This window comes from Neolamprologus multifasciatus, chromosome 7 (assembly GCF_963576455.1).
Source record: "Neolamprologus multifasciatus chromosome 7, fNeoMul1.2, whole genome shotgun sequence".
NCBI classification, from domain to species: domain Eukaryota; kingdom Metazoa; phylum Chordata; class Actinopteri; order Cichliformes; family Cichlidae; genus Neolamprologus; species Neolamprologus multifasciatus.
In genome coordinates, this window is record NC_140445.1 from 26146948 (window position 1) to 26162494 (window position 15547).

Consider the following 15547-nt stretch of genomic DNA (forward strand, 5'->3'; position numbering starts at 1 on the left):
GAACTGTCAAAAAAAAAAAAAAAAACTGTCCTGCGCTCTACATACACAACTGTTAATGTCGAGCCGCAGCCAACACGCGTCACACCCAACCATCTGTTAACACGATGACAGAACCAGAGGGCAAACTTAAAGAAGTAAACATTTTTATTTACTTGTTATGTACATAAAGGGTCTTTACCAGCACAGGTGTTAACCATGGGAAATATTAACACATGTAAATGGCATAAGAAAATAAAAGGCACAATCTTTCAATTTTTTTTAAGTAAAAGACAAGCTTTCCTAAAATATGTGAAGAGAGCACAGTAATACTGTTAATGCCATTACAAAATAACTCAGAAGCATGAGGAAAAAGCAAAGTTCATCTCAAAGGGAAATTATCAGAGTGTATTGCTTAATTAGTAAGATTTCATTAAGCTTGACAAGGAAAACCCCAACCCGGTGCGTCTGTACACAGCAGGTGGGATTAAATGAGAAACTTTTATTTAATGAGGAATTTAATGACATCAAGCAGCATTTGGCGAGGGGGGAAAAAAACAAAACAAAAATATGATCTCCCTGGCCAAGAGGTCATGCACAGAGGCAACCAGCAGGCATTTATTTGTTTTCCCTTTTTAAAATGTCACCCTTGGTTACCTTTAATAACATCACTCATTAACAAAAATACTTTATTTCATAGCTTACTACGAACTCACTGAAAAGGAAAACAGGGATACAACTAAAAGATTTCTAAGTCGTTTGCTGAGCGATGATTTTCTCCTTTTCCTTTTGTTAACAGAAAGCGCTAAAAGAAGTGACAGAGAGGGGGTAGGACGGGCAGGGGTGGGATTGATCAGTTTTTACAGCACAGACCTGGGGTTCTGCACCGTTTGCACATCTGTTTAATCCTCGGCTCGACAGAATCGGCTGTGGCACGGTGTGATGAGATTCTTTCTACTACTCAGCATGAAGGAGAAGAATAATTGGTGTGCAGACCAAAACTACTCAAGGAATAAAGCTGGTTGAAAAAAGTTAATAAAAATCCTACACTGAGAGGAGTATCATCACAATAAAAACTAAAGGGCCAGAGATGGGATTGCATGCGCTAGAAGTAAGACTTGTCTTACTTTGAAAAGGCATTGATGGGATCTCATTGGCTTGCTCAGACATTCCTCCTTCCCCGACCTACGCCACTGAGTTCTTCATCTCAGTGGAAAGGCTTCAAGTCCTCATGCCCACACTGTGTGGACACTATGTTTTTAGTATGTTTAGCCTTGTAGTCAGATGCTTGTGGAAAGTGCTCGCCAGGGCTGTTGCTATTTGGCTTTTAGAAACCCTGCTCAAAGCTTGGCACTCCTAATGCATATAATCTAAAATGTGTCTTTTAGTCTTCAATGATCTCCAAGCAAGTAAAGAGGCGCCAACATGGAGATGCAAGGTTACCCCACTATCCATGTCAACAAATCCAAACAAAAAAATTAATCATTGGACAATGATTTAGAAAATAGCAACAATTATAATGAAGTCACATGGCCGTGTCATGTCTTAGTAACATAAGATAAATAAGCTATCAGCCAGTCAGGATGTAGAATGGATGGGATAATGAGATCTACCGTGCCATGTTCCAACTCAAATCCTCCACACATCCCATCTCTTTCTACTTCCTCCTAATCTGTAACACACACGCACACACAAAAATCTGTCTACCTGAATAACTCATGGCCAATGTGTACAAGTGTGTGCTTGTGCAATGGTTAAGGTACAACAGTGACTTGATTGTTTGGAGAAATAACATGACTGGCTGGTTAGCTCCTCATTGCCTCAGTGCTCTCCCGAGTCCATAGGGATAATTCTTTCTTTCCCTATTTCATACAAATATCCTCACATCAACAAAACAAGCATACATCAACACTTCCGAAAGTCCCAAAGACGTCAAACATGACAAATATTAAGAGAAAACTTTTTTTTTCTTTTTTTAAAAGACGTGATGTTATATGCTAACTATCCATTGTGGACACACACAGACACAAAAACATACATACCCACACACACAGTCTGATGCCCAGTGATCTGGAAATGAAAAGAACACTAATGCAAAAATGCCACCCAGCCTGGAACAAAGATAAGGGAAAAGGGACCTGGGAAAGTGGGGTCAGGTTTTAGTTTGGATCTAATGTCCAAAGCTGTAAACAGTCAGAAAGCCTTGCAATGGCTGGCAACAACAACAGGAAAGGGGGAGGGGGGTTGCTATCATGGTACAGCCCCAAGCAGGCAAGCACATAACTGTGACACTGGCAGGAAAAGATGGAGACAGCCAGCAGATTCGGGTACTCGGCGATACGGGAGAGAGGCTTCAGCTGAACGCCTAGGTCAGTCACTCTCCTCTGGATTCTGTGGGTCTATGATTTTGACATGGGTGAACGGGAAGAGACCCCTCCGTCCGTTCACCTCTCCCTCCCACTGACCGCTGATGTTCATCCGTGTAACCTTGACAATGTCACCAACCTGAGAAGAGGAAAGAAAGCAGAGTTACAGGAGAACTGGTGTCAAAGTCTAACCTAATTACATAAAATACATTCTGCACGATGCAGTATTGGGGAGTTGTTTTGTGCCATTTAAACATTTTAGTCAGAAACTTGTAAAACAAAACTACGATCCGTGTCTTACAGTAGTCAGTCATAGGCCCAATTAAAAAAAAACTAAATCCTTACGACAAGTGGCTGATGTTTGTTTTAAAGCCTGTTCCAAACTACAACAATAAACCCTTTGAGGTTACAGAACATCCAGTCTGATTTATTAATACACGCTTTCTAAAATAAAACCCAGACTGTCAGATCTCCACTGTCACATTTCACCGCAGGTTAAAAGATGACAGAAGAGCGCCGAGCTGTCGCTCAGATGGTTTGTGACACTGCGCGTGACCCCAATCTGTTAAAGCCATATGTTCTTTATCAGGATTAGGAGGGGGAAAAAGTCCATCATCAAAACCACGACTGAAAATACGATGTGAGGGAACACCAGTGTGGCATCGATTTGAATGAAACTTCAAATCCTGTCCTGGACTTTGGAACTACAACGATGTCACTCTCGAATGACAAGTATATGATGTATACAGTCATTAAAAGTATTAGTGAGATCTGTCAAAAAGTTGGAAAAAGGTCAGGTTTGTTTGAGAACTTCATAAGGTTTAAATTTAGGTGTTAAACATTGCCTTATGTCAAGTAGATATAAATCTTCAGCCAGAAAAGCCTTGTTATTTAAGAATGCATGTTTTAAATATGAGAGAGAGAGAGAGAGAGAGAAAGAGAGAGAGAGAGAGAGGGGGGGGGGGGGGGGGGAGAAGCCTAAAAACATAACATATTGAAGGTATAACTTGATTTTATCTGCCTGTATGTCCAGTCGCAGCTTCTATATCCTGAACCTTGTGATCTAAAAGAGTCACGCCACAAAATTAAAGATTCTGTGCATTCAGTGAAGGCAAATTCGAAGCCAAAACTAACCGTGGAAACACCGCTTTAGCTAGTGAAAGTTTTTGATGCCTTCCTTTTTTTCAATTAACCAACTATAATGAAAACTCTGGTGAAGTGTAGATACTTAAAATTCTGGGTGTTCTTCTTTGTCTTGAACTTCTACAGCATCATATCCATTTAGGCCGAGCTTTTTGCAGCATGCTACACAGTATATTTAAAAACCAAAGACTTTGAAAATGTGGATACAGTGAAATAGATGGTGTACAAATCTGGAATTCCAAGAGCTTCCAGATTTAAAAATAAATAACTAAAAAAATAAAGACAGACCCAACCGAGAGGAAACACTCTTGTGGAGTTGTGTAATTGTAAAAATACAGCAGAAAAAGTCAATAAAGCTTTTTAAGCTGCGTCAGTTCATTCAAAAGTTATGACGCACATTAATAGCCGGAGTCTGTCATCGTATACTGTGTATCAATCAGAGGTTGAAAGGGGGCACACGCCGACAGCTGTGAACAGCAAAGCTTTGTTGACAGGCGAATGGTGACTTGGGGTTTAGTCAAATTGCAAACCAAACTTGTCGGAAATTGCAAAATAGAAAAAGCAAGGCAGCAGATTACGCAAATGAACAAGGAAATGCATAACCAGGAGGAGGTTTTCGATTAACCCTCTGGATTCCATCAAAATCACTACCCTCTCAGCTTGTTTGTGGCCAAAAATGGCCACCCCTTGTTTACGTTTACAAAATGCTATAAAATTCATATATATTAAGAAAAATTCCCACTTTTTTTTTACATGATTTTTTAGATTAGTACCAGTGCTGTTCATGAAAATCAAAATTTCATTCAAATTCATAATTTTAACCCTTTAAATACCAGTTAGATCACATAATCCTAGGAACTCATAAATGGAAAAAATCACAAAACCCCAATTTTTTTCCAAATAAAACATGCCATCTGATTTACTTTCTAACCATGATGGAGGTTAGATGTATAACAATAATTAAAAGTATCAATGACTTTTATACATCTTTGTTTTTTTGTGCAGTGACAGAAAAACATAAAAACTTCCTCTCAGCTTGTTTGTGGCCAAAAATGGCCACCCCTTGTTTACGTTTACAAAATGCTATAAAATTCATATATATTAAGAAAAATTCCCACTTTTTTTTACATGATTTTTTAGATTAGTACCAGTGCTGTTCATGAAAATCAAAATTTCATTCAAATTCATAATTTTAACCCTTTAAATACCAGTTAGATCACATAATCCTAGGAACTCATAAATGGAAAAAATCACAAAACCCCAATTTTTTTCCAAATAAAACATGCCATCTGATTTACTTTCTAACCATGATGGAGGTTAGATGTATAACAATAATTAAAAGTATCAATGACTTTTATACATCTTTGTTTTTTTGTGCAGTGACAGAAAAACATAAAAACTTCCTCTCAGCTTGTTTGTGGCCAAAAATGGCCACCCCTTGTTTACGTTTACAAAATGCTATAAAATTCATATATATTAAGAAAAATTCCCACTTTTTTTTACATGATTTTTTAGATTAGTACCAGTGCTGTTCATGAAAATCAAAATTTCATTCAAATTCATAATTTTAACCCTTTAAATACCAGTTAGATCACATAATCCTAGGAACTCATAAATGGAAAAAATCACAAAACCCCAATTTTTTTCCAAATAAAACATGCCATCTGATTTACTTTCTAACCATGATGGAGGTTAGATGTATAACAATAATTAAAAGTATCAATGACTTTTATACATCTTTGTTTTTTTGTGCAGTGACAGAAAAACATAAAAACTTCCTCTCAGCTTGTTTGTGGCCAAAAATGGCCACCCCTTGTTTACGTTTACAAAATGCTATAAAATTCATATATATTAAGAAAAATTCCCACTTTTTTTGACATGATTTTTTAGATTAGTACCAGTGCTGTTCATGAAAATCAAAATTTCATTCAAATTCATAATTTTAACCCTTTAAATACCAGTTAGATCACATAATCCTAGGAACTCATAAATGGAAAAAAATCACAAAACCCCAATTTTTTTCCAAATAAAACATGCCATCTGATTTACTTTCTAACCATGATGGAGGTTAGATGTATAACAATAATTAAAAGTATCAATGACTTTTATACATCTTTGTTTTTTTGTGCAGTGACAGAAAAACATAAAAACTTCCAAAAATGGCCACCCCCTGTTTACATTTACAAAATGCTATAAAATTCATATATATTAAGAAAAATTTCCACTTTTTTTGACATGATTTTTTTAGATTAGTATCAGCGCTGTTCATCAAGACCAAAATTTAATTCAAATCCAGACTTTTAACCCTTTAAATCACAGTTAAATTACATAATTTTAATGATTTACAAAGGGATAAAAGCATAAAATCCCCATTTTTTTTCTAAATAATACATGCAAACTGATTTATTTTCTAACCATGATGGAGGTTAGATGCATAGCAATAATTAAAAGTATCAATGAGTTTTATGTATCTTTGGTTTTTTGTGCAGTGACAGAAAAACAAAAAAAATCCCTCTCATTTTGTTCGTGGCCAAAAATGACCACCCATGTTTACGTTTTCAAAATACTATAAAATTCATATATATTAAAACATTTTTCTACTTTCATTGACTTGATTTTTTAGATTAGTATCAGTGCTGTTCATCAAGACAAAAAATTTAATTCAAATCCAGACTTTTAACCCTTTAAATACCAGTTAAATTACATAATTTTAATGATTTACAAAGGGATAAAGGGATAAAGGGATAAAAGCATAAAATCCCCATTTTTTTTCTAAATAATACATGCAAACTGATTTATTTTCTAACCATGATGGAGGTTAGATGCATAGCAATAATTAAAAGTATCAATGAGTTTTATGTATCTTTGGTTTTTTGTGCTGTGACAGAAAAACAAAAAAACCCTCCTCATTTTGTTCGTGGCCAAAAATGGCCACCCATGTTTACGTTTTCAAAATACTATAAAATTCATATATATTAAAACATTTTTCTACTTTCATTGACTTGATGTTTTAGATTAGTATCAGCGCTGTTCATCAAGACCAAAATTTAATTCAAATCCAGACTTTTAACCCTTTAAATACCAGTTAAATTACATAATTTTAATGATTTACAAAGGGATAAAGGGATAAAAGCATAAAATCCCCATTTTTTTTCTAAATAATACATGCAAACTGATTTATTTTCTAACCATGATGGAGGTTAGATGCATAGCAATAATTAAAAGTATCAATGAGTTTTATGTATCTTTGGTTTTTTGTGCAGTGACAGAAAAACAAAAAAAATCCCTCTCATTTTGTTCGTGGCCAAAAATGACCACCCATGTTTACGTTTTCAAAATACTATAAAATTCATATATATTAAAACATTTTTCTACTTTCATTGACTTGATTTTTTAAATTAGCACCAGTCCTAGTCATGAAAACCAAAATATAATTAAAATTTAGATATTATACGCTTTGAACTGGGTGTGGTTCCCAATCAGCCAGAGTTCACACCCAGTTTCACACCTTGGCTCAGGCGATTAGAGGATCATCAGGGGGTCCCTTTGTCCCTCTTGGGGGGGGGGGGACACTCCCACCTTCTTGCCATATTGCCAGAATAAATGGTCTGGAAGCTGTTAGGTTTACTTACAGCAGTAGCAACGTCTGCACCTGCATAAACTCCAGGACACGTTTACAAACAGTGTTTGTTGTTGTTTGCGCTGCAGCTGCAGGTTTGAACTGTGCAAAATGTCCTGTGATTGGGGTTTTTTTTGTTTTTGTTTTTGTTTCTAGAGTTAATATTTTGGGTATGGTCTCTTTTTATGAAAAATACAAGAGTAAAAGTGCTTTTCACATGTGCTTCAAAGCTAAGTTTGACTGGGAACCTCAAAGCTCAATATCCTGCATCCACAGGAATTCACTGCAGCCTATGTAATGTTTGATGCGTCATTATTTATTCCAGTCTATCTTGCAAATACATGTTTGTGCTGCAATGTCATGCACAAACACAAACTATCAGATCCTTAAGATCAAACCTATGTCAAAATTGTTTCATTATATTGGTCCATTGGAATGTGGTAACCCATCAAACGCCCCTAGTGGAAACCAAGAATATTACATGAAATTGCTTGCTTGGCACAAAATGGGCCAAGGATGTCATTTGGTGAAAAACATTAAAAACTACAATTTTCATGTGTTGAGTTTAGAATGAAAGCAATTTTACCTAAATCGAATGATATAGTACTGCCAGTAACAAGGAATCAAAAAAGGTGGTTATAATGGGTTTCAATTGGCCAAAAATGGCCACAATCAGTAAAATGGGAACAATTTGGTGTATAGTGAATATTATTGACATTATTAAGGAGCTGATGTTGAAAAATAAAAAATTTTAATAAAATACACACCTTTGGAAAGTTTCATTCCATTTGCATTAACAGAACAAAAATGGTTGAAAACCGAAAAGTGAAGTGGCCAAAAATGGCCAGATAGAAACCAGAGGGTTAAGGAATGCTGCCCCCCCCCGCCCTCCTTCAGTATTCACATTTTGAAAGACATAAGTAGCGAAGGTATCCTAGAGAACTAACCAGCAGTAATTAAAGCTGTATCCATATATGCATTCAGAGAACCTTATGGATGTCTACATTTGTCTTCAAGTCTTCACAGGACCGTAAACACACAGAACCTAGATTGAATATGCAGATTCCTTAAATTAAGCTCAGTTAAGAGAATTCAAATCAGGACTCTGCAGAGTGAACCTATTGAACCATTCAAGTGCTGCCCATCTTTAAGCAGGTACAAGGGCTATCACTATCCACACTAGAGAGAAGACTGTACCAAGAAACAAATCTGCATTTGTTACATGGACAATGTAACAAATGCAGCAACACTGAATCTGGAACAGTTTCATTACTTTACTCTGAGGAAGACTGGCGCTGGTGGCAAAGTGGTGATACATGTATCTGACCATGAGCTTTCTGTTCCCAAAGCTGGAAGCACTGACGTCAAAGACTTTATCTATGATGCAGATTTCAACAACTACCATTATTATTATTATTATTTTTTCTCTGTGGAAATCAATCCAACCTTTGCAATTTAGCACTGTGCAACATCAGGTATTAACAGTACTTCCATGTCAGCGGGAAAGAGTTGGGGAACGAAACCTCCTGTGGCTTTAATGTTACTTATGTCCAGTTGAAATAAACTAATACTTGGAGTTAGGTGGAGCTTGCCAATGCAAATAGATGTGGCAATTTCTAAAACCTGCGATGACAACATGAAATGGCATAACCTAGGATGAACCGTGGGAACGCATTACCCATATCACCCTGAACACAGGTCGGTGATTACAAGTTGGGAAAAAGAATCAAAACAGTGTCACAGAAAATTTTGGTTTTGTGAGATTTACAACAAAAATATAAATGAATGAAATGGAAACAAAACAAGCAACAATGAAAATGGATGCTAATCGGATTTAAATAAATCCCTGATTAATAATAATCATTTTTAAAAAATGTTAGGTCAAGTTTATTTTTATTCTCACATGTTAACATTTTTTAATGGCTTCAGGGGCCAAAGTTTGCTTTTTGCCCGACTCTGGTGGTTTATTAAAAAATAAATAAAAATTAAACGAGTTAATTCCGATTCCGGACAAAACATCTAAAGCTGTTCACCTGAAGGTCCATCAGACCAGCTTGGGGAATCTCTTAGAAACAGAGAAAATGTACTCTTCACTTAACTAATGACACGAGCCAGCAAGCATTATACGAGCATCTATGCTGGCACCAACAAATGCACTGTTGCATCAATAATCATCTCAGATGTACTTCTGGGAATCATGCATGTACCGAGAAGAGCCACATTTAACTTTAATATTTCATCTCTTGCTAACCATGGCTCCATCTGCTGCTTCACTGCTACACCATATGATCACAGAGAAAACATAAGCGGCAAACACAGTCCCGCCTCAAGTTTCAGTTCTCACATGCTCACTCTTGACTGCTCATTCGGGTGCAACCCGTCTTTCTTTACAGCCGTCCCTTAGCCTCGTCTCTTCCTCTCTTCTATCTATTACAGTAAGTTACATGAACATTTATTAAATGGAAGCTGGAATCTCATTTCGGTGCTAACAAAAGATGGGCGACAACAGGCCCAGAAGGGTGCAGAGACACTGGCCAGCTGATGCATCTTGTTTATGCACTCAACCAGCATCGCAGTTTGAGTCTAAATGAGGTTAGGGACATTTTTTGAGGTGACTGCTATTAGCTGTCGATTACTTAACAACACATCAACGAAACAACCCCCCCCACACACACACACACACACACACACAAAACTGCTTAACCTTTAGCAGGATGCAGATATGCTCAATTTACACTCATTTATGTGCAAGAAAGAGTCACAGGGAGGAAGCACTTCTCTGTATCCATCTCTGCTGCCCTATTTTACACCTATAACTGCTGTCAAACTCATGGGAGTGAATGGAAGTGGCGCTATTGTAAGATAGCTTGCATTCTCATCCTTCCCCTGGGTTGAAAAATAAAAGATACAAAAAAAAACAAAACAAAAAAAAAACAAAAACAAAAAACTACACTACAGCTCAATCTGCTACTGGAGCTGAGTGTTTGAGGCCCACTATATTTCTGAGACACATATTGAGCATTGCATTGCATGTTTCGACATGCCACCACAGTCAGAGCAGATTTGTATTAGCCACAGCGTACCACTGAGGAAGGCAACACTGCTGAGAAATGCTTTCGTCAATGCTGCTTCCAGGTTAGCAGATAGATGGACAGCACTGAGTGTAAGCTTCAGTCGCAGAGACAAGTGATCAAAAGCCACAATGCTGTGGTGAGTTTCACTAGATTCCCCACCCACCCTCCCATTTACATCTGCAAACTTTTGTTTTGCATTTATTATTCATCGTTCCAAGAATCATATTAAGCTCTCTCAAACCACCCATCTCATATCTGCATGACTTTTGGTCCAATCCAAAGCCAGAAACTTGTTTTGTTTTTTGTTTTTTTAACTATCCAAGGCTACAAAATAGATGTGGTTCATGTATTCTGACTGAACAGCAGCACCCCATAACCAAAGCATCTTTGTGCAGCCAGTGTCCAGAGCTAGTTGTGAACTTGCAGATAGTCTCCTGGTGTAATAATAACTTTTTATATTCAAACAAACAGGAAGGGCCTGATAAGCAAGCAGCAAGATGCTAAAACCACAGTTTGGTTATTAGTCTTTTAGTGTGAGCACACATCAAGAGGCTAGAATGTCAAAAGGACTCAGAAAAGGCGAAGCTTATCTGTAGACACTTTCTCACATTGAACCAGCAAAACTACTGTGGTAACTGAAGGCGGCACTGGTGTTTCCCCAGGTCCCTCTACTACTTAATTTTGCAATTTTAGTATAAAAAGAAGTGATAGTTTTACACAGAAGCCTCTCCAAGCTTTGGTCACACAACCTATTTTTTATAAGAGTAACCTCTTGAGATTGGCGATTGCTGTCTGTTTAAGTAACCATTTTCACAACCAGGTTGTGAAAATGTAAAAACAAAGTCTTCTATAAAACCTCTTAGCTTCTGTGACTTCTACACAAGTTTTTCCAGTGTTTTAACTGAGGTGATAAACTCCAATTTATGAAGAAAAGTCTAAGCTGCACACAGTCATTTTTTATTTATTTGGGCACAAATGGAAAAATAATTAAGAAATGACTGAAGATGGGATACTGCTGCTTTAGGCAAAGAAGCTTATAGCGTGTTGTACTCCAGGCCCTTACCTGGCATATTAATTTACTGCATGATGTTGCGTTACAGATCAAAGGTCCAGCTAAACAGATTTATGAAAAGCTAATGATTTAATTACAATATCCATCCTTTATAAAAATGAGCAGTGCATTAAAACATGATGAAATCACATTGATCGCCTAGAAAAAACAAAAACAAAAACAAAGAAATGAAACAGGTAAGATCAAATAAATACAATACCTCTAGAGCAAGAGCAGTCTTGTCGTAGGCACAGGGCACTCGTTTCTGGATGGCTTTCGCCATGACAGGGCCGTTCTGCATGGACGGTAGCGGAGCGATAACTGCTCCAGGTGCGTTGGGCATTGGAGAAGGTGTCTGGGGTTGGGCATAGGCATGAGCAAGAGCATTGGAGGGCTCAGGGATCCCATAGCTGTTGGAGTTTCGCGATCCATGAGAAGGTTGGCCAGGGAGGGGTGAAGGTCGTACCACTTTCTCTACGTAGGGCACAGGGATCATCCCAACACGTCCATCTTTATTCTTGGCACTCCACCACTGCTCCTCTGGTCTTTCCAGGATGATAAGGATCTCCCCCTTCTTGAAGGGAAGGTCCTCAGCATCGCTGCCGGTGAAGTCGTACAGAGTCCGCACATACTCCAGATTCTCCTCTGCTCCAACCATGGGCTGGACAGGAGGGCTCGGCGTACTTGCATACCTTAGCAAAAACGAAAAATAATGAGGAAATGAAGAAAATGTTAATTTGTTATCCTTAAAAGTTATCACTGTGAAGCCTAGAATACAACAAAACTGCATTAATTGTTGAATAAAATTCTTTATAAACACAATTACCTAACTCCTCAATTACCAAAATGTGGTATCAGGTTTGGCTGTAAAACCACACAAATCCTCAGTGAGGTTTATTTTTCCAGTGGAACCAACACTTAAAAGAAAAAAAAAACCCAAACAAACAAGCAAGCAAACTAGATGTGTGGTAATAGTGCTGATTTTATGACATAACCAAGTGAAACTGGGTTAGTTCTGATAAAAAAAATAGTATGGTAAAGTGCTGGAGGAGGCGTGGTGGGTGACCTCCCTACCTGGGGGCTGGCTCTATCAGCGTGGTCGTGTCCAAGTAATGGATTTTGTAGAACTCCAGGAGAGCTGGGAGGTGGTCGAACTCTTGATCCCCTATTTTGAACCTCTTGCTGGGCAAAGAGTTGATGATATAGTGAGACACTTTGGAGTTTTCCGACACCGACAGTACGTAGTCGCCGGGGCAGGTCGACGAGTCTCGAACAAGAAACATGCCATGTCTCTGTCCTTGTAATCTATTCTGTGCCTCCTGTCGTGACACGGGTCCAAAATACCAGGCGGACCGATCAGAGGAATCAAATCGAGCAGTTGACATTTCTGTTCAAAAATAAGTTAATGTGGCTTACAAATTAATATTAGTAATAATAGAAAGGAAAATACTACAGGATTGGCTAGGCAATAAGTTAAAAGCTGTATGCGTGGTTCCAATTGGCCAATCACAGCAAACTGTAGGATTTGGAAGACTCAGGGCAGGGCACTCGTCGCTCTGGAAGGAGTTTCCGAGTGATTTCTTCACAAAACGCTTCAGGCACCAAAAAAAAAATCAAAAACAACTTGGCGTTTTTGTTTTCTTTTTTCTCCTTTCAGATGCAGGCTGCCAGTGACTTGATCCAACTCTGGAGCATACTGTTGTCCCTGTGTTCAGCAGTCCAGGCTGCGGCTGAGCAGTTGTTAAAAGGGGGCCAAAAAACAGAAGAAAAACGAGCAAACTTACGACAGGCTACCATTGACGGAGGGCCAGGGCAACAAACGATCAATGAAGCTTCCCCTTTTCGTTCCGCCTTCCGAGAAAACACCAAATCTTCTCTTCTAATAAATATATCTCCTCCAGTCAGTGTCAGTTCTAAGAGCGGAAAATGTGGCCTCACTTTCCCCCCCTTCTTCTTCCCTTTTCTTACATCTGATAATCCCTCATCTGTGCACAAAGGTCCCCGGCAGGTCACGAAACTATCAGCCGAAATCCCGCGGAGCTCACGGCGATACACACTTCATGGAAACGCGCTTTGGAATCCCCTTTCTCGAGTCGGAGCAGACTTTTGAGGCAACACAGCAGAAAAATGGCGGCTCGCAACACGTCTTCACACAAAAAAACGATTTCAGGGCAGCGGCTCGTCTCTTGCGCGTGCATCTCAGGAGCCACGACCGTTTACGGGAGCTGTCGCGTGCATCCCCGACCGCTCACGAGGGACCTCGGCTTAACGATTGCTTTATTTTATACTTTCCCTTATTTCCGCTCGTCCCCACTAGCACAGGCTACCAGAAGTACTGAGGTCGAAAAATGGCGACCGGAGGGCAGGTCCCGCTTTCTATCAGCGCGTCACTGACGGCAGGAGCGAGAGAGAGGGGAGGGGGGAGTGAAGGAAGGAGGTGGGCGGTTGGCGAAGCCACGGACAGCCCCTAGCTCCGCGAGAGTAGGTGTCAGTCATTTCAGTGAAGCATTCTGCTGATAGATTCTTCTGCTGTTCCATCGTCTCGGGAATATAGTGCATATAGCAACGTGGAGCAGGTCGAGATACAAGTGTGTTTTTTACTCAGTGTTCCTGCTTTGACTTAGTCATTTAATTGGATGTTTGCTTTTCAAAACTTCAAAGGGAATCAGCGTGTGACTCAAAAATATAATAACACAACTTAGTATGGCTAAACCTCAAATAAATGCTAAACCAATCCAGCAGAGGCTAAGCAGTCAGGTCTTAAGTAGGCAACACTGATGTTAAAGGCTGCTGTAACATACTAAATGTGTATGAGAGCGAGGTGTTATTTCAGTTTAAATGCTCACACTGTCATTAGTTGATTCTTAATTGGAAATATGTGTAGGCAGTGTTTCACAGTCACAGCTGGTTCTGTTAAATCTAGGCTAATTTAACTACTACTTTTACCGTACAACACTGGAGCATATTCTTTGCGATCTATTGCAGCTTTGAAGTACTGTGGAGTAGAAAGTGCCAATATGTGCTTTTGACAGGTAGTTATGTAGGTGTGTGAAGAGAAGCATCATAATTGAGCTTTTTTTTCTAGAAATAGAAACATTACTCTATAAAATGATTCACAGATAGAATAAGCTATAGTTCTGAATAAAAAAAAGTCAGATGTCTGCCGAACAACGTGTTCTTATGTTAGTACTGTGTTTAATGATTGTCTCGGATCTTTTTGTGTTCTGTGCCTTTAAGTCAGTGGTCAGCTCGTGTGTTTTTAATATATTTTTTAGCCACATAACCGCAGCTCATAGGTACAGTATATTTGCTCAGTCAACAACTTATTCATACCACCAGAATAAAATTGTACTTATTTCCTATTTTCATTTCCTGGTGTTATTTAACTTCCCCTTCATTCATTCGATAATAAGTATTATCTGGCAACGAACTGTGAAAAATCGATTTGGAGCTCACCCAAAATGACCCAATCCAAAACAGAATATGCTGCAGAGAGAGCTCGCATTTAAATGCAAGGGCAGTGTCTCTGAAGAAGAAGAATGCAATATAAGAGAAAGAATGCATCTGAGAACACAAGCAGAGTGCGGCAAGCCATTCAGCCAAGCAGAACAAGTTTTGCTCAGTGATAAAAGCAGGATCTGTAAAGAAGTAGCTCTGTCCCTGTGGTGACTGAGCTTTCAGTGGCCGTGCCTCATGAGGCTACAGCTGGCACAGAACAGCTCTCATCACTGAAACACTGTCTGAATGTTAATAGATTTGCACCCACCGAGACTTAATGGCTTAAGCCTGCCAACTCCCACATTTCCACAAAGATGCAGTGCTGCAACTAATTGGAAAGAGAAACAAAAACAGACTAGTTTACTTCGAATTATGGGTAAAAAGGCTTATATTATATGCATGAACCATATTGGCTTCAACCTCATGCTTTGATGCATTTAAAACTAGGGCAACTTTTCATTTAAGTGATGGGTTTTGTGGGATTTTGCTGGGTGAGACATACAGTACCTTTATCTGACCTGCTGTCTAACCTTATATGTAGATGCACACTGAAGGTTTCTTCACAAACATCACCATCTAGTGGATGTACGCAAAAGGCAATGTCTGCCATCATCCCATTATCAATAGATTCTGTTGTCTGTCTGTGTGGCAGGTTAAGGTTAAGCGATACTACAGGTCCAAACATAATGAAACGTGACATTTTGACTACCTAAGCAGCAGTTCCACAGTCCTTCAAGTGCTCTTTTGAAGTACCAGCTGCTACAAAACCCCACCATACTAAAATGGATAACTTCAGGTCAGCACACATGCAGAAAAGCCT

At 38.8% G+C, this 15547-nt stretch overlaps 1 protein-coding gene across 1 annotated transcript; it reads right to left on the minus strand.

Annotated features, from left to right (window-relative positions):
* Positions 1–126: 126 nt before the first annotated feature.
* On the minus strand, positions 127–13631 carry crkl (CRK like proto-oncogene, adaptor protein). Its single transcript, XM_085166701.1, has 3 exons — positions 12304–13631; positions 11450–11921; positions 127–2481 (listed from the first exon to the last, which is right to left on the minus strand). Exons 1-3 carry the CDS (start codon positions 12612–12614, stop codon positions 2347–2349), a joined length of 918 nt encoding a protein of 305 aa, XP_085022827.1. The 5' UTR covers positions 12615–13631; the 3' UTR covers positions 127–2346.
* Positions 13632–15547: the final 1916 nt, after the last annotated feature.